At 37.5% G+C, this 20,027-nt stretch overlaps 2 protein-coding genes and 1 long non-coding RNA gene across 6 annotated transcripts; 1 reads left to right on the forward strand and 2 right to left on the reverse strand.

Annotated features, from left to right (window-relative positions):
* Window positions 1-1,662: 1,662 nt before the first annotated feature.
* On the reverse strand, window positions 1,663-9,313 carry LOC113683571 (uncharacterized). 4 transcript variants are annotated; one of them, XM_089205720.1, is made up of 13 exons: window positions 9,170-9,313; window positions 7,956-8,096; window positions 7,124-7,374; window positions 6,825-6,906; window positions 6,402-6,650; window positions 5,987-6,039; window positions 5,155-5,331; window positions 4,842-5,015; window positions 4,507-4,650; window positions 3,695-3,808; window positions 3,055-3,244; window positions 2,895-2,952; window positions 1,663-2,766 (listed from the first exon to the last, which is right to left on the reverse strand). In XM_089205720.1, the coding sequence occupies exons 1-13, from the start codon at window positions 9,311-9,313 to the stop codon at window positions 2,600-2,602; spliced, it is 1,944 nt and encodes a 647-aa protein (XP_089061846.1). In that variant the 3' UTR covers window positions 1,663-2,599. The 4 variants fall into 4 exon arrangements, with proteins under 4 accessions (XP_089061846.1, XP_027056627.2, XP_089061845.1 ...); XM_027200826.2 differs by having other exon boundaries at window positions 3,055-3,238; window positions 5,966-6,039; XM_089205719.1 differs by having other exon boundaries at window positions 5,966-6,039.
* Window positions 7,754-13,947, forward strand: LOC149047375 (uncharacterized). Its single transcript, XR_016186423.1, has 4 exons — window positions 7,754-7,985; window positions 9,119-9,449; window positions 10,100-10,321; window positions 13,813-13,947. It is a non-coding gene; the product is annotated as an uncharacterized LOC149047375 (long non-coding RNA).
* LOC113683389 (uncharacterized) lies at window positions 9,930-18,647 on the reverse strand. Its single transcript, XM_027200623.2, has 14 exons — window positions 18,219-18,647; window positions 16,683-16,823; window positions 16,116-16,366; window positions 15,604-15,688; window positions 15,116-15,373; window positions 14,228-14,301; window positions 13,787-13,960; window positions 13,489-13,662; window positions 13,185-13,352; window positions 12,413-12,523; window positions 11,582-11,765; window positions 10,969-11,026; window positions 10,707-10,818; window positions 9,930-10,559 (listed from the first exon to the last, which is right to left on the reverse strand). The coding sequence occupies exons 1-14, from the start codon at window positions 18,363-18,365 to the stop codon at window positions 10,478-10,480; spliced, it is 2,019 nt and encodes a 672-aa protein (XP_027056424.2). The 5' UTR covers window positions 18,366-18,647; the 3' UTR covers window positions 9,930-10,477.
* Window positions 18,648-20,027: the final 1,380 nt, after the last annotated feature.

Here is a 20,027-nt window from a genome sequence, read left to right on the forward strand (position 1 = left end):
CGAAAGCGTATTCGTAGTAGAACTGAAAACTTCGCTCGCCCTCTCACTACAGACAAAAAGTCTGAGAGAATTCAGATATTAAATGAATAAAAGTTCCATCGTTAATTCAATTGTAACCAAATACCTCTCGTTTTAACTTTCTAGGTACTTTTTGTGAATGATTAACATTAATTACAGACGGTTTTTAGGCTGATTGTCAACCAATCAAGTGACACTTTTGCTTATACAAATTCATTTTGCAACAAACATTATTCTGACAACCAAAGCGATTTGAGAGAGAGAAAAGAGAGAAATGATAAGTTATTTATCGGCTTGAGGTTGTGACCGACGTCTTTGCTTAAAAATATTGCCCAGCCGGAAAAACGAGATATATTTATGAAAAATGGTAGTGAAGGTAGGGATGTACTCGGCGACTCACGAAAACGTTACCCTGCCCCTGGGCAGAGATAGGAAAATACGGACCGTGCGAAGAACCAATCATATAACAGGATTCGTTACCGTGCCCTCTGAGAAAAAATAAAAACAAATATTGGATGAGGTCTTTGTGATATCGAGAATAACCCTTGAAAGAAAAAAAAAGTGGAACTGATAATTTATGTAAAAACATACAAATCGGCAAGTAACACAAAGCACACGAACGTGACTTGATAAGCCTTAGAATACCTGTACCGCAGTCTTGCATGACATGATTACCCGTGACCTTGGGTGTCCTTGACTTGATTATTGTATAATCTGCAGCTAGATGACGTCCCAGGCGTAGATTTCGACGTAGGCTTCGGCCAATCAGAAAAGAGATAGTGAGTTGAATGTAAAGTAATTCAGTACGAATGGCTTAAAAGTGCCTTTGGCACGAAAAACTTTTTGCGTAAATATCAAGCTTATCATATTACAAACCAATTCCGATAGAATAAAAATTTCAAAAAATTTAAAACTCGGTTTTTTCCGGGCCCTAAAATGCTCTTATTTTGTCTTAAAAGTGTCCCGTGGACTGGTGACGAATTAGCGGGTGATGACGCAGAAAACTGTGAAAACTCTTAGTTGACACTTACATATCTCTCACTTCTCTTGTAATTTTGTATCAGTCAGCGTTGACATACTTTTTCACATATACATAGAAATGTATACCAACCTTCAGCAAGCTCTACCGAGAGTTGTGATACATCGTACTCAAGAAGTAGAGAAGAAATGTAAGTGTACGGTTCAGCCCTACGAAGGAGAACCACGTGCATCAAATGAAGATTTCGACGAAGACTAACAAAGACGGTTTCTCGCCTGCGGTGTTTTGCGTTTCTGGCCGCTAAATCGTACTTTCAATGCTCAAAAAAGTGGTCAAGGAGAACTCGCTAAGCGCTAAGGTCGATTATTTCTAATTTCAATACAGCTGTCAACCAGAACTGAAAACGGTAAAAACGAACGATAAAATCCGAAGTTTCGGAGTCGTAATGACGCCATTACCAAGGTAAAATATACAATATCAAGCCTATTGCAGCATTTAAAGCGATTTTGGCGCGAAGAATTAACATCAGAGGGTGCGAAGATTTTGAAAATACTTTTGCCCGAGTGGAGTCTGATTGCACGTTAAGATTTGGCTTTAAAGTTCTTATAAAAGGTGTTTCTCGCACTCCTAGAGTGTTCTTAAAAAATTCTCGCGTGCTTATAAAACTTAACAATGCACTCGGTGCGTTTTTTATTCGTTAATGTAAATGTCCGCGTGTGTAACTTACATAGCCCGCATCGCACGGGTCACATTGAAAACTAAAAACAGAACACTGCTAATTTACAAGTTATCAACCAAAAAATGCCAACAAAAAAAAATCGGTTCACAGGCAGCTCCAGCTGTGAGATGATCATCTTGTGAATTAAGAGTCGTGGCGAAAATACAAAAGTTTGTATGAGAATATTTAGGACCGCTCTTAGAAGTAAAAAAAGAGTGAAGTTCTCAATAAAAATACCTTACCTTACTTCCACAGTGCATCGCTTGTTATCTGACCGCCGTTTACTATGTTGAAAAGTAGCCACTTTAGCGAGTTATTCCTTTCTAGGTTTACTACTCCTAAGAGAGAGAGTAAACCAAGAAATGGATAACTCGCTAAAACGGCCTCGTCGCAGCAAAGGAAGTGGTCACAAAACAAGCAACACATCGTGATAGAAAAGTAAGGTATTGTTATGGAGAATTTGACTGTATTTTTACATCCTAAGAGCGGTCGTAAATATTCCTTTATAAACTCTTGTATTTTGCAGAATGATCATCTCACAGCTGGAACTTGGGCCGCCTTTGCTGGTTCGGTAAAAAAGGACCGATTATTTTAAGTCAGGCCCTTTAAACCATTACTGAGATGATTATAATTATTAAGTATTATTTCCCTCCAGAATTTTTTTTAACTTTTTAGCCCGTTGGCGCTTCTTAAGTAGGTGACGTTAACTGACAAAAACAAAGTGCCAGTCGAGACTAAAGTTAATATGACGGAAAACCATCGCAAAAGTTCAACTTAAAGAAATGCACTTCCGAGGATTGGACAAGAGATTAGCACGATTATTCCCTGGATGATCTTCGACTCTCTACAGAAAAATTCCGAAAAAATAATAGTCGAGTTACTAATTAATGTCGGAGTGATCCGGTTTCTTTTAGTACTGGAGTGAAGAGATTTTTATGTTCAATAGGGCCTTCATAAAAAACGTGGACTTTGCTCGGCTCTTGAACGTGCCACTTTTCATAGGCCGTGGTTGATGTCGGATTCGTGCTTTCCCGATACTGTTTCATCATTTCTGTAGAAAGTTACAAAACCGCGTTAGTTCTTACGCACCCAGTGGCCCGTCACTTTTGAAGCCTCTCTCTAGATTTCCTTATTTTCACAGCATGATAAGAAATGCCTTGTCATCTTAATACACTTTACCTTCGACTTCCTCTCTGCTCTTGATTTCCCCGGGTACGTAATACTTCTTTCTGAGATTCTGCAAGAAATTCGTTTAAACACATTTTTATTTCAAGCCAAGATTCGGCAAAGCACATATTTGACCAAAAATATAGGTGAATACTCTTTTCTATGTACCCACCCAGTATTTAAAGCGGCTCTGCCACTCAATAGTCGCCACAGACTGCATTCGTAGCACAGAGAAAGAAAGAAGCGACTCCTCTTGAACCATCTCATACGTCAACGAGAGCTGAGCGATCAGCACGTTCATAAGAATAATGACGACACTCATCATGAAAAATATTGCCAGTAATGCCCCAAGCCAACTGGATCTCGAAAGAGAAGCAATATTAGATATCAAGTGTGTTAATAACGAAAAAGCTGAACACAGGGAATACGGAAGAGTCTTTTTCTTTCCGTTAGACCTTTTCTTTTCATATATGGAAAAAGATGGAGAACAGTTTAATTGCATCCCAACCACTGGCTCAGACTTGCTTTGAGTAAGTAAAAAAAATAAGGATGCACCGTCAACACCGATGGCTTTGAATAAATTCAAAAGCAACAATAACGCAAGAATTACCTCTTTTTAGTCATTTATTGTCTCAAAAAGCATTTATATTGAGTTTGGTTCCGTGTAGAAAAGTTCCAATGGCATTAAAGGATAGAAAAGGATCACAAGATATCAAGATATTTCACCATGTCGTGGAAGAAAAACTTACAACACTTTCAAACGTAAAGAACACTGAATTGATTGCCTCCAAACTTAAAGTCGCTGAACTCACCCAGCAGTTGGCAAGTTACGTACAACAGAGGAACCTTCCAGCCATGTTTTCAAACCAGCCAACATCACACATCCTACACCATTTTTACATAGTGCAAATTCGCTGCCCAGCGCACTTAATTTAAAGAGAAAGAAATGTAAATTAAGTCGAGGTTTATTCAGGGGTGTAGCTAAGGGAAGTTCTTGTGTTAGCCGTGGACTGCTCTTTAGGAGATGATTTAATCCGAATTCAATTACGCACAAACCATGTCATTCAGGTGACTAAAACTCGCGATCTGAAGTATCTACGTGACGTCTAGATAACATAAGAAGCCTCGACTGTACTCTGCTTCCTCTGTTTTGATGAAGAACACACAAAAAGCGGCCACAAAAGCATTGTAGCTAGGGAAACACAAAACGTAAACGAAAATCCTAAGAGGGAAGTCCGGGAATTCGTCGGCAATTGTACAAATCAGTCGATGGCGTGCCACCACTACTCTGTGTCATGACGTCAGGATGCGCGTTATATGGCAACTTTGTTACAAAGTAAAACACAGCGAGGAGGTCAAGTCGAATGAGGGTCGGTAAATGTTCTAGGTGTGACAGTGTGATCCCCATTCCCTTTTTTGAAATATCTCCATGTTATGTAATAGGTGGCTCAGAACAAAAGCTGAGAAATAGGGTACAGCCCAGGCAAACTTAAAAACAATGGATAAGATCAAACACTTAGCGGATGTTCAACGCTTAATCCGAATTCTCATTTATTTACTTATTTGGTTCATCCATCATGAACACATTAGAAAGATAAAAAAAAAAAATTCAGACTCTACTTGCCTTTTGAGATTGAGGTTGCCAGCCTTAAGTGCAATGTAAAATGAGATTGAAAACGCTAGCAGGATGATGGTGAACACAACGAGAAACCTTGGAATATCTTTGTAGATGACCATGCCAAGGCATTTTATGTAAAGACCGATGTATCTTCAAAGGCAAGAAGAAAATAAATCAATGCACTGGCCTCACAACTGTGCATTGGACTCAGAATTATATTAAAAAGAGGTGAAAGAGAAAAAGACTTGTGTTTTAGCGAATCCTTTCCCTTAGCTCTCGCCCTACCCCCAACTCCTATGCCCACAATAAAAGCTATAATGAAAGGAATATTGCGACCGTACCTGTCCCCAACTGAGTACTTGAAGATCCCTACAAAGTTGATCATTATTGCCAAAGAACCAAAGATCCATTGTGCATCACCTCCGGGATATCGGAAAACAAATGTCGCCACAATTAAGAAGTATCCAGACAGATCCAGGTAGTTAAAGAAGTCTTTGACGTAAGCTAGTGGTTCTCTAAAGATATAAGGGTGAGAGGGATGATATTTTTTGATCCATGTACGCCACTGTAGCAGGTGGTAAATCATTTTCGAAGGGAGGATACGAAAAACTCTCATAGCTTCATGCAAATGAAGTCAGATACAAGCTAACTTACCGTTTTAACTCGGAAATTTCATCAATAATGAACCATAATGTCATCAAGCTCAACAATATCTCCAGACTTTTTCTACCAGGAGCACTTTTGTAATCCAGCGGATCGTCTGACGTTGCAGCACTCATGAAGGACGCAGAAAGAGCCACCAGGAAAACCAAATAATTGACAAATCTAACCCTGTAATCAACGGACAGCACATTTAAGTGATGAAATATCCACGAAATTCAGTCTGAATCAGGCTTGCAGCTTGCACTTGTGTCTTTAACGAATGTTTTTAATGCCTGAAGTAAACCCAAAACTCATTTACATGCGAAGAAGCAACATGAATCGTTCATGTATAATATTAAAAGAAAACCGTATTACTAATATATCCGCCCGGAAGCTTCCTAATACCCAATCCTTTCAAATGACGGGCTCGTGAGGAGCCAAAACGCTAATAATGAATGCGCACGCGGTTGCTTCAATTGCTTGAAACACTAACAATACTGGAAACGGAAACCACTACAGGCTTTCAAATAAGTGAAACTTATCCTAAAGCGTTACTTACCCGTCATGTGCGTCAAATCTTCGTAACAAATAGTAACATCTAACGTTTCCATATGGGTCACATATCGCTCACACTACAATTTATGTGAGCACTTCCAAATTCCAAAGGGAGGGGTAAGAGGCAGGATTTTTTCAAGGGAGGGAGCGAAGGGGAAAGTTTTAAGCGTTTACTGCACACAAACAGAAAGTTGTTTATTAATTGATGACAAGTGAATATATAATCGGTCTTAATAATAAATCAAAACATGTTTTCTAGATACTAGACCTGAACCAAAACGCGGCATACTTTTCCCACTTTCGTTCCGTCAGCAACTTGATTACAACGTGATTTAAAATTTCCTGTGGGAAAATAGAGTAGTGGTCGTTAATTTGAAATTAGAGGATAGATGAGTTTCTCTCCCAGAGATTTGCCTACTCGCATGAATTTTAGCTGGCCTGGTGAAACCACCTTTATCTTTCGTCAATCAATCGTCCACAGCCAAGCTCGTTATCTTGTGCCTTTATTGACCGTTTTAAGGTCTAAAAGAAATATTTAACGAACGCTGATTCTATAAAACTATGCGGTAAATTTAAGCACGTTTCTGTTATAAATGTTTCGGTCTGTAAAGCTGAAATTTGAGCAATAGGACCATTAAATCTTATTATATTATTGCATTAGTCGTATATCATGAACAGGCATATGAATAAATATCAAAATTTACCTTGTTTAGATCCTGTTGGAAGTGCTTTGTCAAGTTATAATAAAAAGACTTTGGTGTGTATTCGTAGTCTGGATCATCCGGGAATCTCCCATTGACGTCACTTTCCAGGATATCATAAGTCACGTGAAAGTGAGTAGGCTTGTCGTGTAGATGTTCCCATGACAGACATGGCACAATGTCAGACGGTAAACAGGGTGGGTGTGGCCATCGGGGTGAAATAAGACAGTCTAAAACAGCTAAGATTGTTTTCTTAGGGAATTAAAAAGGAACTACATTAAAGCATGGCTGTCACTAGGGAAGGTTTCTAGGGAGCATATAGGAGGCTCTTTTCTTTGACGTTTTTGCATTAAAGTAAAACTTTTGGCTCACGTAAGACATCCGAGACAGGCAAACCTCCTTCTTTAATAATCACAAATTAATTACCTGCATCCTAAACTCTTCGGTTAGTTTCACCAAACTTATTGCAGCTTTTCTTTCCTTCTTGGCTTTGAACAAGTTTCTGACTCTGAAAATAGGGAACAAACAAGCCGTACCATGCATTACTTAGGGTTAAAGCTAACGTCGTTAACAAAAAGGCATGAAATGAATTGTGTCGTTACATGAGTTACAAATGAGTTTTCTCCATCATCGACCATCCTTTTCCTTTATTCTTTTCAAACTCAAAAAATCTTTTTTGAAGTTGAGGCCCGTTTTGCACGAAACAACAACAAAAACTCGCTAACCTTCTATGATCCATTCTCCTTATAAGGAATGCTGCCACGTCATCCTGACTGTGTCTTATAGCAGTCTCAACTGGCAGCTCGCTCTGTCCGTTTATGACCATGAGCATGTAAGGATAGCTGTCAATCAAAAACTTGGCGAGGGAAATGAAGTTCTTCGTAGCAGCTATGTGTAATGGTGTATTGTGAAGGAAATCTACCACATCTTTCAAATTCACCCCAGAACTGCACAGAAGCCTAAGAAATCTGCAAACCTGCATGAAATTGAATAAATGACGAGGTAAAGGAGAATTTTACACATACTATACCGAAATTGAGACACTTATCTACTGAAAGATATATTGAACAAACGCAAAGTTCTCTAGAACATAACTGACTAGTTTATGAGGAAATTTAGAGTGGATGGAATGGAGAACTGCTGATTGCATCTTGTTTGTTCAAAGATCAATTCACTGGCCGTTTCGTTTTCCTCTGGATAATTGGTTTTGTGCGCTAATGTTTATTGGTCAACAAGAAATTTCCTGTTGCCTTTCTTTTAACTTTTCAATGACGCGTGAATTGAGTTGATGTTATCACTTCTAATCACGGAAGCGACGGAGATGAAAATGGGGAAATTAAGTAGCTCTCAAGAATATGACATAAATTAACAAGGGGGTGAAATTTTATCTTGCTTAAAAGCTGCAGGCTTTTAAATGCAAAGAATTACTGGCTGTTTCTTAGGTTAAAAATTGGGAAATAAAGCTGTGATGAGGTGCAACGGAAGATCAAGACTTTACGTGAGGAAGGCATCTACGTTAATATTCATCTCTTCTCTATGGCAACGGTCTTACGGCACCTGAGGTTCATAATTCCAATCCTGCAGTAGGTAGAGTGCTGTATTTTCTTTGGTATCACAGAAATCTATAAGTCTCTGAAGGCGAACTAAGTCCATTGCCTGGCTTCTATCGATGCCTTTTTCTCTCATTTCTTTTTTGACCTACGGAAAGTAATCACTTTTTGTTTTGGTAATTTCAGTAAAATCCCATTAAACTTTTTAAAATTTTTCATCGAGATGTAATTAACACTAAGTTAAGGTTCAGTCTAACTGTTTTCGACTCCTTCTACGTACCGTTAACCTAAGCTTCCAGTCGCCTCACCCTGGAGACGAGGTTATTATGAAGTCTTTGTTCTGACAAAGAGTTTTTTAATAGAGGAAGCATTTCAATAAAAACCTTCAAGATCACTAGGTAAATAAACTTTTAAGGGAACAAAAGAGGTGTTCTAGATTCTGGATATTTTCCGGTACTGTGAAATTGAAAAAAATAAATTTGCATGAATAATAAAACCTCTTGTGGAAACAAAGTGAGCTTATGAAAAGAGCTAAAAAGCTTTTATATAAAAGGGCACAACAAAGTCGTTGTAAGTAAATTGCAAATGTATTTCTAATCCTCAGGCAACTACAGCACTTTTTATCAAAAGCAAATATAATAGATAACGTTCTGATTTCTCTCTTTAGTCGCCGGATAAAGGCTCTGAACCAGTAGCACGGAGCAACGATGTCAATAAAATACATTTTTATATCTATTAAAGCTTGAAAATGAGACCTTACTGAAGATGAAAAGCCCCAAAGTGCACTTGCTCCTTCAATTCACTTAAATTTTGTTTACATGAAGAGCTCATTATTACCGTAGACTCCATCAATTTAATCAACAAATTTACATCTAAATTAGAGATGGTTTAAGACGATTCGCTCTCCGACAGTGTGTTCTTTAATTTTTCAGTAAATGATAAAGTAGGCTTTTAGTAGATTTAAACTTGTACTTTTCGGAGAAAAACGAACGTAAAAGGAGCAGCTCAACCCGTCTGGATTCAAAGTTAAGATTTTGAAACTGGTTCCTCTTTCATCAAAAAATTGACTCCTTAGTGGAAGTAAGGGGATTACGTAACCAAAACCATTTTGAGGAAAATTCATTAGTTAATGTGCGAGACACTAAAAAGAATTCCATCCTTCCTTCATAGGTTTATAACATAAGAGAATTTCGGAGAAAGTGCAATGGTTCTTCAACCTACCATTTCGTGAAATTCCTCACTGGATTGCTGGATTGCCTCCACGCGGTCTTGAAGAGTAAAAGAGCTGGCTATTGAACAACTGTCGTCCAGCTGACTAGCACTTCTCTGAAGAATCAAGTCTTCTGCCGAGATTCGATGAATCATTTTGCCACGGCAGGTCGCGATCAGATTTTGAATATTCAAGGGCGCGCAAATCGCGTTTATTCCGCCACAGAACTTGAGGGCATTGGCGTTATAATGTGATGCACATAAAACTACTGGATTTGAACATGAACAGCAGGTGCCTGTTATTATTCTTATATTTGACATCAGGCCAGAAGTCATGTGACGCCTTATTCCTTCATTTGATTCATCAGTTACTCTAAGCACTTTATCGTGTTCGTGCCAAACAAAACTGAACACAATAGGTGGCCTCCTCTTGAATAATTCACCGATGTGGAGGTGAATAATGCTAGCTAATCACTATCGAATTAGCCAATCAGTGTGGACGTAAAGCATCATTCTCTTGTGTGGTATTATAACTAAAGCTTTTTCTTAGATGTCTGGCTGGTTACTTCAGTCATATGGCCTTTTTTTTTTAATTTTCCCATCTACGCGGCGTACAAATAACCGATTTATCTCTTATGAACAATTTACCCTGATTTGAGGTGATCACGGGGATGTGATAACTCCCAATGGTCATGTGTTCGATCGTATCTAAATATTCCCATCCGGGGTAATTGTAATGCTGATAAGTAATAGTAACTAATTCTCAAATGTCTCTCACAAATCGACCATTTTATTTTTAAATTTATAAACGATCTTCCCGCCACAGATAGATAGCAAAGTTTGCTAAATTATAACCGTTATCAATTTCTGAGCTCTGATCCGACACATTTCAAAACAATGTTTCCATTTTTTCTTTTTTTTTTTTTGTACATCCATCACCAGCCTCTTGTAAGACTCATCACATTTACAGATTGTTCAAGCGGAGAACCATTTGGTACGTTCCCCAAGACTAAAACTAGACGCCGTTGCAGGAAAAAAATAAAAAAGTGGTCATTACAAATTGGGAGACCTCCAAAAAATATTGTGTGAGGAGTCAGCAAAGAGTCGAAAAGCAAAAGTTACCAGAACCAAAGATATCAGCTGAGTCAACCAAGAAAACGAAAAGTAAGTAAACTCAAGTTATTTATCTAACTATCAGTGAAATGGATGTAGGGATTAAAGGCCAGCTTTTGCGGTATTTAAGACAACTCGAATCAAGCCGAGTTCTACCGAAAAAAAATGACAACAAAAATGATCAAATGGTGTGTAAAATAACAGAATTTACACAGCTTTGTCAAATCCCTGAGTCGTCTGCTTGTTTACTTCATCCTGTCTTTTCTGAATGACAGACTCTAATTCACATCTATATAACAGATAGAAAACATTGCTTTTACCACTAACACAACAAACGAATACTTTCAGCTATCATTTCCTTGACCGGAAAATAACTTCCAAAAAAAAACCAGCTCGTGCATGACAATTACCGAGGAGTCTGTTTTTCGCTCTTTACCTCAACGATTGAAGATTTGTCTCCATTGCCGTGAATCTTTCCCAGATCTCCTTGAGATGATCGGTTATTGACTTGTTCGATTCTGACCTTTCTCTACACTTTTGCAGCATTGCTATGAATTTGGTGAACAAAAAAGAGGAGAGAAGACTTAAAAAAAAACATTCATGAGAAAGAAGTTTAAAGATAACTACATGTAAGGCTCTCAAAGTGTCTTAAACAATAACCAAAGAAAAAAATCAAATTCCAACAGAAAAGGTTTTACCTTCAATCTCCTCCCTCGGCCTAATTTCACCTGCCACATAATACTTCTTCCGGACATTCTAAATATAAAATATCATTTTCATCGAAATCCGTATTGACACAACATTATAAATGGCATTTTTCTCTTGTCTTTGTTTGTTTGCTATTTTTTTGTCTCCTTTTTTGCTACAGTAATTAAGATTTTGTGTTCTTCTTGCTTTTTTGGTTTCCGTCAGTGAAGTTGTAGCTGACGTAACTTTAGAATTTATAGCTCGGCCACCAATTCTTTGTATTAGGGGTTTTATCGCGGGATGTGTCCTATAACGCTCAACGAGATGAACTAGGCCCTTTCGGAAAAAAATGGCGGCGTCCCACGTTTTCGAAAGAGGAGGTTACGTAACTCTTTGGAAATTCAAACCTGGGTAGATATTGTAACCTGTATTCAATTGCTAACAGCAGAGATAAAAATCGAATGATTTCTAAACTTTGACGTCAATGATGAAGTGAAGAATATATTTTCTTTTTAAAGTAATATTCCTTATACCCGAAAACGAACGTTCAAACAGTGCTAAGGTCTTTCTATTTTTATATTTATTTAAGGACTTTTCCTTTCCAAAAAAAATATGTTAACTTACCCAGAATCTAAACCTACTTCCCCACTCGACAATAGCCACGGCCTGCATTCTCATCGCAGTAAACGTATGCTGTGACTCCTCTTGAACAGTCTCATAAGTCAGTGACAGCTGAGCAATCAGAATATTCAGCAAGATGATAGTCACACTCAACATGAAAGCAAGGATCAGAAATCCTCCAAAAATACTGACAAAGAAGTATACAACATTTGCGTTAGGGTCAGTGATTCCAGAAACGGTTGAAAAAAATTAGAATCTCGATCAATGAACTTTTTACCATAATTTAAAATAGTTATCTGTGCCAAAATTGAAAAACACTATAACTTGTTTTCCAGAGAACTTTGCAAGCCTCCTTTTAAAAAAAAAGTTACGTTAAATCAGCACTAAGAAAATAACATTTCAAAATGATATAGATAAATGCCATCAGTATGCCGAAATCGAGACAAATATTATTTCATAACTTTCAAGTTGAGTAGTAAGGCCATCATCTGAATTGTTCCTCTCTGTGAGGCTACGTACACAAATTAGAATGTAGATTTAATATAACTTTTCTTTGACTTCCTCCGCCAACTTTCCCATTTTTAACTTTTTTCTTCCCACCGTCTTTCCTTTCCCTTATGTATCTCTTTCTTTGTCATGAGATGGCCTAGACGCTTCTTTTGACTCGAAGGGGTGATGTCCACTCAGAGTATAGCAGAATGAAACGCAGATGTATTGATTAAAAGACAGTTGCGTTTAGCCACCAAAGAGAGGGATTTAGAGTTCTAGAAATTCTCTCTTCAAATCCCTCTGTGATATCTTAGAAATTGCACTTGATCCAGGTATTTAGCTTACCCAACATCTTCAAAAGTGTTGACGACGAAAGTCCCTTCCAGCCAAGCAAACAGTCCTGCTAACATCACGCACCATATTTTACCAGTACACGATATGTCACCCCTAATAGTTCTAAAAAACATAAAAATGCAACCTTTTGAAAAAACAAAGGGAGCAAGGATCGAAAGAGGAAACGCAAACTCTAAACAAACAGCATTTACTTCAAACAACCCTTGCGGCCACAGTTTTTGGGTGAGGTCAGGGCGCCTGGGACATCATTTAGCTGCTGATTATACGATAATGATGTCGAGGACACTCAAGGATAATCATGTCATGTATAACAGCGGTGCATGAATTCTAAGGATAATCATGTTAAGTTCGTACGCTTTGTGTTGTTTGCTGATTTGTATATTTTTACCCGTTTAAAAATAAATTATCAGTTCCACCTACCGTCATGACCCTTTTTTTTTTGGTTTAGTGTACGATGAAAAAATTATTAGATTCGGTTTTTGCAATAACCAGAATTATCAAGGTCTTGGTATGGTTGGCTTCGGCTGATAACCCTTACCTCGACCTTGACTTTTCTGGATATCACCAAACTTCATCCAATAATTGTTTACTGACTGTGTGCTCTCGAACAATCAGTTTTCAAATTAAATCTAATGTATAATAACATAGATTGTCCACAGCCGAGGCCTACGATAAGAACTTCCTAAACAACCGGCTTTAAAATGTCATAATTAGCGTGAACTTTTTTTGTCCATGGAAGACTCCTATTTAAGTGAAGACGTACCTATTGTTTACCAGTTCACCGTTCAATAAGGTTAAGTCTTTATGAGCTTGAAGCGCCAAGTAATACGACACAGTGAAAGTGAAGAGGATGATACCAAACACATACAGAAATCTAGGCATGTCTCTGTAGATAACTTTGTAAAGGCATTTGACGTATTCACCTATATATCTAAAAAGAGAGGATAACAGTTAACAATATGACAATTCATACGACGCGCGTTAGATATGAGGAGCTGGATTACGCGTCATGTCCAACCCAAGACTCGAGGGCTTAGCATGACCTCCGCCATATTACATTTACTTACCGATCTCTGCTAGTATGTTTAAAAATACCCAGGCTGTTGATTGAGAACGCAAAGCAAGCAAAGGTCCATTGGTAGTTTCTCTTCTGGAGTCTGTACACAAAAGTCAAGAAGATAAGAACGTATCCACTAACGTTCAAATAGTTCCATGGATCTTTAACAAAAATGAATGGTTCTCTGAAAAAAGAAAAGGAAAAGAGCAAACTAAGGTTAATGCTTTGACTTTGATGCGTAAGCAGAGCTTCATGCATAAGTAGACAAACTAGTTGCAGACCTGCATTTCAGGTAAAATCAACCTCACCTTTTGAGCTCAATTATTTCCTCCAGCATAAAGAAGAATGTGGTGAACAGTATCAAGACGTCAAAAACTGCTCTGAAGGACGAGCCATAATCAAGAGGCTCGTCAAGGCTTACCGAATACACAAGTGAGGCTCCAAGTGCACAAACAAAGAACATGTAATGGTAGGAACGAACCCTGAAAATATGCAAGTTTTATATAAAAGTTCAGGATGGTACAAAAGTTCGGTTGGTTGGTTGATGATGATGATTGAAGAAGTTAGCTTCTAGGAAACTGTTTTTCTTTGTTGATGGGTAATCGAAATCTTCATCACTAACATTAGGGCAGTTGGGGTAATATCAAAGTATATATAAAAAGACTGAAGGGTTTGAAAATAAGTAGACGGTCATGACATTAACTTTAATTTTAGAATTAAAAAATAAAAGACAGGTGTTTTTTGCTTACCTGCACCAAAATGAGGCGTATTTCCGCCACTTTCTCTCGGTCAACAGCTGTATGACAACATGATTGATGATTCCCTGTATAGAATTTATCGCAGATCATGTGCTATCTCTCTCACTGTCACTTATTGGATTCCTTTAAATCTCGTTTCCTTAGCAGTCAATTATCATTAACTTTGGCGAGAAAGGCAAACAGCCTTTGAATAGCAGATTTCCTGTCCTTACAAAAAGGGCACATATTTGTATGTGGCTCACTGGCTCAAGTTGCTTGAGAATATTCCAATTTGCGACTCAATAGAACTACACAGTTTTAACATATTGAAAAAATATTCATATGAAGGTAAATTAAAGCAGTGCATACGCTAATTTGGCCAAAGTCAAAATAGACACATCACTTTCCTTCCTCCCCTTCCCATTCTGTTGAGGCTATTCCTCAACAAGTCGTTAAGGTGAAGTTCATTCCGCGGTTCAGGATTTTTCGATAAAGATTACGTAAGACCATAATGCTTCATTAACTTGTTCACTTCTCAATCGCGCGCGTTAGAGCGCTCGTGTACGGTACGCTAAAATTAAGAATTTTTTGCTTCTGTCGTCTTTTTATCTTATGGTAAGTTGCTAGATAATTTCTGTTTCGAGTTTCGCTTCGCAATGTAATCTTCATTATGTATTGTAGGTTATTACATCTTGCTATAAGGCAGTAATTCAAGATGAAAGGTCCACATTGTTTGTTGTGCCAGAGACTAGTGACGTTCTCCGTTGTTCTTAAACTCGTTGTGTATTTCCGCCGCGATACATGTCCAGCCCTCACGCACTCTATTATTATATGTAAAAAGCTATAGGTCAGTTTGACGTCCAAAAGATTAATCATGATAGAGTTTTTTAAGCTCCCTACCTCTGCTGTCTCGTCAAGGTTCTTGTGCCAATGACTGGCTAAGTTATACAGACAAGACTGGTGTGGATGCTCATAACTAGGGTCATCTGGGAATTTTCCATTGTCATCACTTTCCAAAATGTCGTAAGCCACGTAATAATGAGTGGGTGTCTCTGGTAGTTGTTCCCAAGATAAACACGGTAGAATATCGGACGGCAGACTCGGCGGATGTGGCCAACGAGGAGAAATGAGACTATCCAACACGGCCACGATCGTTTTCTTTAAATGCCATTAAAAAAGTATGTAGATATGTGTGTCAAAATTCATGACCCAAACCACCCCGTGAAAAGGCACTGAATAATTAAACAAGTGACAAATTAGGGGCGACACAATTACTGGTAAATTAAATACAGTAGTTTTCATCGTGGCACTTAAACAAATCTACGCTACGAACGTCCCACATATTTCAAAGTAAAAGCTGGTAGGGAAGCAATTCTCCATTTACAAACCTGCATCTTAAACTCTTTTGTCATTTTCAAAAAGCTCACTATATCTTTTCCTTGTTGTTTTATGCCACTGAACAAGTCCTTAACCCTGCGAGAGAAAGGCACAAATGTCGAAATGCACATTACCTACCCATTTCTTGGGCAGAACATGATAAGAAATAATAGGTAAAGCTAGGAAATGAATGAAAATTGATTTTTTGTCGTTTCAATCTCTCTGAGCGGTGTCGTCTTTGTACAAAATGCTTGAACCAAGCTATACCCACGAGTTTAAAAGGGTACCGGCGAGCTTTGAGGAACTGCTAAGGATAACATGCTATCCAAGGGGGGATAAGCAGTGCCCTTAGTCACTTCACGCATTACAGTTGGGGATAATCTCTCGTTATTTGGGCCACTTGGCTACAATACTGACTTTTTCGCCTTTCTCTTCTTTGCACGATGCAACTACTGCCGGGAATCCAAGCTATCTACTTCTGCAATAAAATATCTGCAACGCCAACCAAGCGACCACTACCTACCTTCTATGATCCATTCTCCGAATTAAGAATGCTGCCATGTCATCTTGATAGTTTCTTATGGCTATTTCGATCGGAAGTTCATTTTGAGCGTTAGCAGTCAGTAGCATACTAGGGAATCTGTCCATTAGATAGTCGCCTACCAAGGTATAGTTCTTCTTAGCTGCCATGTGTAAAGGAGTATTTTGGAGAGAGTCTTTCACACTTTCAAAGTCTACGCCAAGGTCACTGAGTAGCCGTAAGAATCTTGAAACCTTAAAAGAATGTTTTAATTACATCCCGGACAATTATTTGAATGGTCTTTTACGGGATAGACTTTTTCAAATCGCCTTGCATAAGACATAAATTAATTTAATAACACAGTAAGCACCGACATCAACAAAAACAACAAAAATCTATAGATCATTTCAGATGTCAATAAATTATAAACGATATTCCTAAATTTGTACCCATAGGTACAGGGAATAAAATCGATTGCTATCCACACGCAAAAATTTCAAAAATCATACATAGTACATGGCTCGGAGTAGGTTAAGAGGAGCAAACAAAAATCAAAGTACAAAACCTCACCTGTGGTTCGTAATTCCATTCCTCAAGCAAATAAAGTGCTGTATCTTCTTTTGAGTCACAGGCATCTATCAGTCTCTTTATTCGAACTAAGTCCATGGCCTTAGATTTCTCGATTCCTTGTTCTCTCATTTCTTGTGAAACCTTTAAATCAACCGCGTTCGGGAGTGATACATTTATTAAAACTATCAACTCCATACTGGAGGTATTTACGAAGGGAAAATGACAGGAAAGGAATGGGAATGTTATTATTTGTGTCATTATTATTTGTTTTATTATTTATATTATTTCAAATGAAATAAAACACGTTTTCTTCCCTCGTCTGGAGTGAAATCTTCTCAATGTTTGATTTATTAATTAGGCTAGAAAGTTTCACAAATATTTTTTCAAATGTTCTTGTTTATCATGAGGTCCTACAAGGAAAAATGCGCTCACAATCTTTCCTTCCTGAACTTGACTCGAATTACCGCCATATTAGTAGACACCTGTATGCAGATGAGCTCTTAGACAGGTCCTTCAGTTTTTAATTAATTTACTACACTGTTTACAAAACAAGGGAAGGTAAATTTCTTGAGATTGGAAGGTATTGTTAGCAAAGACAAATTAATTTTTCAGTTATGTCCCAGTCATGTCTTGTTTATGTCTTTCCACTCAATTTCACCGTTTTTTATAAGTTGAAAAATATTGGTTTGTTTTTTTTTTAATTTTTTTTTTATAGAACTCAATTTGGTACCTTCTCTAAAGGGTCAAGAGAAACTTAAAAGATGAGCACAGCCAAGAAAACATAAATTATGTACATATATTTATATATCTTTTATATTATCTTCAATTGTTCTCTAAGAGTGTTCCTTTGTCCAAACAAAACTTTACTTCATTAGTGTGCGTGAGGATATAACTTTTTCTGACCGTTTGTACGTCTGTTTTCTGTCTGACCAATGTATTACTTAGCTTTACTATATGTTTCTCATTTTTAAAAGATAACGGCTAAAAAGTCATTACATATCTCCACGTGTAACATTCCCAATTTTATTCTCCCTCCAAAAGATAATGAGAATGAACTGAAATTGCTAGCGCAGCATGAAATATAAATGAAGTTAATAATCCAACTCGAAAATTGCGACCCATATTTTAACCACAAGAAATAGTTTTTTTGTGTGTTTTTTCATGATTCTACCAGTGATGATTTTTTGAGTGCTGCCTTTCATGAGTAAAACTGAAAAAAAAAGCACCTAACAAGATTCGTTTCACGCTTTGACTTGATCAAGTGTTCTGTTTAAAGCTTGAGTCTTAGAATAGAGAACAAAACAAAACAAAAGGAAGAAAAACCGGGAGAATCATGTTGATCGGCATCGTTGGTAACATTGATAAAAAATGTTCGAAGGTTCAAGCAAGCAAGCAGAAAGTTACTTCATGCGTGGAGATATTACAAAACATAGTGATTTTTTACAAAGGCTTCCCTTGCTCATATCGAGCAAAAAGCCTCTTTGATTTGATTTAATAAGAGACCAACGTTCTTTATGGATCAAAGCTATGACTTACCGATTCATAAAATGCTTCATCTAGGTCCTCCATGGCTACTGCCTGCCGATATTGTGAGAAAATTAAGCCATTTACGATTCCTTTCTGTGCGACTTCACAGGTTGGTCTTGGAAGAATTAAATCGTCAGGCGAGATTCTGCGTTCCATTTTGTAGTTGAAGTACACATGCACAAAACCATCAGTTCATAAATCATTTATCTTTCAAGTAACAAAAAGCTCATAAAATGTGGCTCACTGTTTTCAGCAGAAATAAGACGATTTCTACAACCTCTTACTCCAGCTGGATAAGCAAAACTTGATTAAGCTGAGGAACAGCGCTTAGAGAATCAAGCGGACTTGATGGTAGTGGTTCACAATCGAACACAGCTCAGGCCAATCAGTCCCTTATTTCCATAAAAACCAAGAGCTCTGTTGTTAAGTCTTAAACTTCTACGGTCTAAAAGTAATTTCCCCGTATGATAATCATGCAACTCCTAGTGGGCTGGTGATGAAAATTCTATGTTAAACAAAAAAACTATTCGTCTTACTACATAATTCTTCTAATTTAATTAAACCGTCTAGTATACTGTTTTGAAAATGTAAAGAGAGTATATGATTTGCTGATTACTGCTATGTGTAAGAGTAGGAAACATATCATATCCTTCTCTTGATCTAGAAAAACAAGTCGCTGATTTTATGAATCATAGAATGCATTTTAATCATGGAAAAACATTTTTAAGTATTTTTATATTAATATATACCAAACAGGTGAATAGTGCTTCTCGCGCGCTGGTTGTTAGTTTGCAGTGAGGTGAATAGCAAGTACTATTCACCTCCGAGTAGCCGATCAGACAAAATCACGCGTCAAGAGTTCAATTTCCGACCATTTTTTTGTATGTTAAAAGAAATAAACTTATTTCTTGTGTATCTGTGTAGTATATACTGGAGCAATTATTAAGTTCAGTTTCGTTGAAAGTGGTAGATATTTCCCTCGCCGCTTCGCGGCTGGGTAAATATCCATCACTGTTCATCGAAACTGAGGTGAAAAATTGTTAAATCTAATTATTTATAGATATATTTGAATGCAGTGAGCTTCGTATCCTCACGACTAACTGTTTTTATCTTATGCTGAAAAGTATCTGAACATTTGGTATCGAAATGAATTCTCATGAAAGTGAACTCTCTCTCTTTTTTTTTTTTTCGATCTATTCAGCTGGTAGGCTAAGCATCATAGCGATGAGGAATACAGTGATGTTTTTAATCTCACGAAAGCGGACTGAGAACGTTTTCTTGTTCAGCTGATACACTAATTGATAGTGAAAGTAAATACAGTGAATCTTAAATCTTTACGACAGTCGACGTACCGTCTCTTGACTACTCATTTCTTATACCATAAGTCACAATATGATTTCTATATATTCATTGTCATTATAAAACTAATCTTGGCTGATATGAAGTGTTCGATGACCTTTTGCTGTCACTCGCCTCCAGTGATACCAACAGCATCCAAACGTGGAGAATATCTAGTAAACCCAAATTCAGTGTCAAAAACCAAAAAATTCAAACCTACTCAGATTTGCTGAGCTGCGCATGGCAGACGATGAAATATTCACACGCATTGATACACTCGTTAATGTAAATCTCCCTCGACAACACGTTTTGTTCTTCATATTTGCATACAACGTGAAATTTTTCTGTTTGGGGTCAGGAAAAATACGTCCTTTAGCAAAGAGAGCTACACCGAAGTTTAATGTCGTCGTAATATAGGTTGAAATAAATAAAAATAATAAAAAAAGCAATAACAAAAGTTTGTATTATAGGGAAGTAAGC

This window comes from Pocillopora damicornis, chromosome 4, assembly GCF_964200805.1.
Source record: "Pocillopora damicornis chromosome 4, jaPocDami1.2, whole genome shotgun sequence".
Classification (NCBI taxonomy): domain Eukaryota; kingdom Metazoa; phylum Cnidaria; class Anthozoa; order Scleractinia; family Pocilloporidae; genus Pocillopora; species Pocillopora damicornis.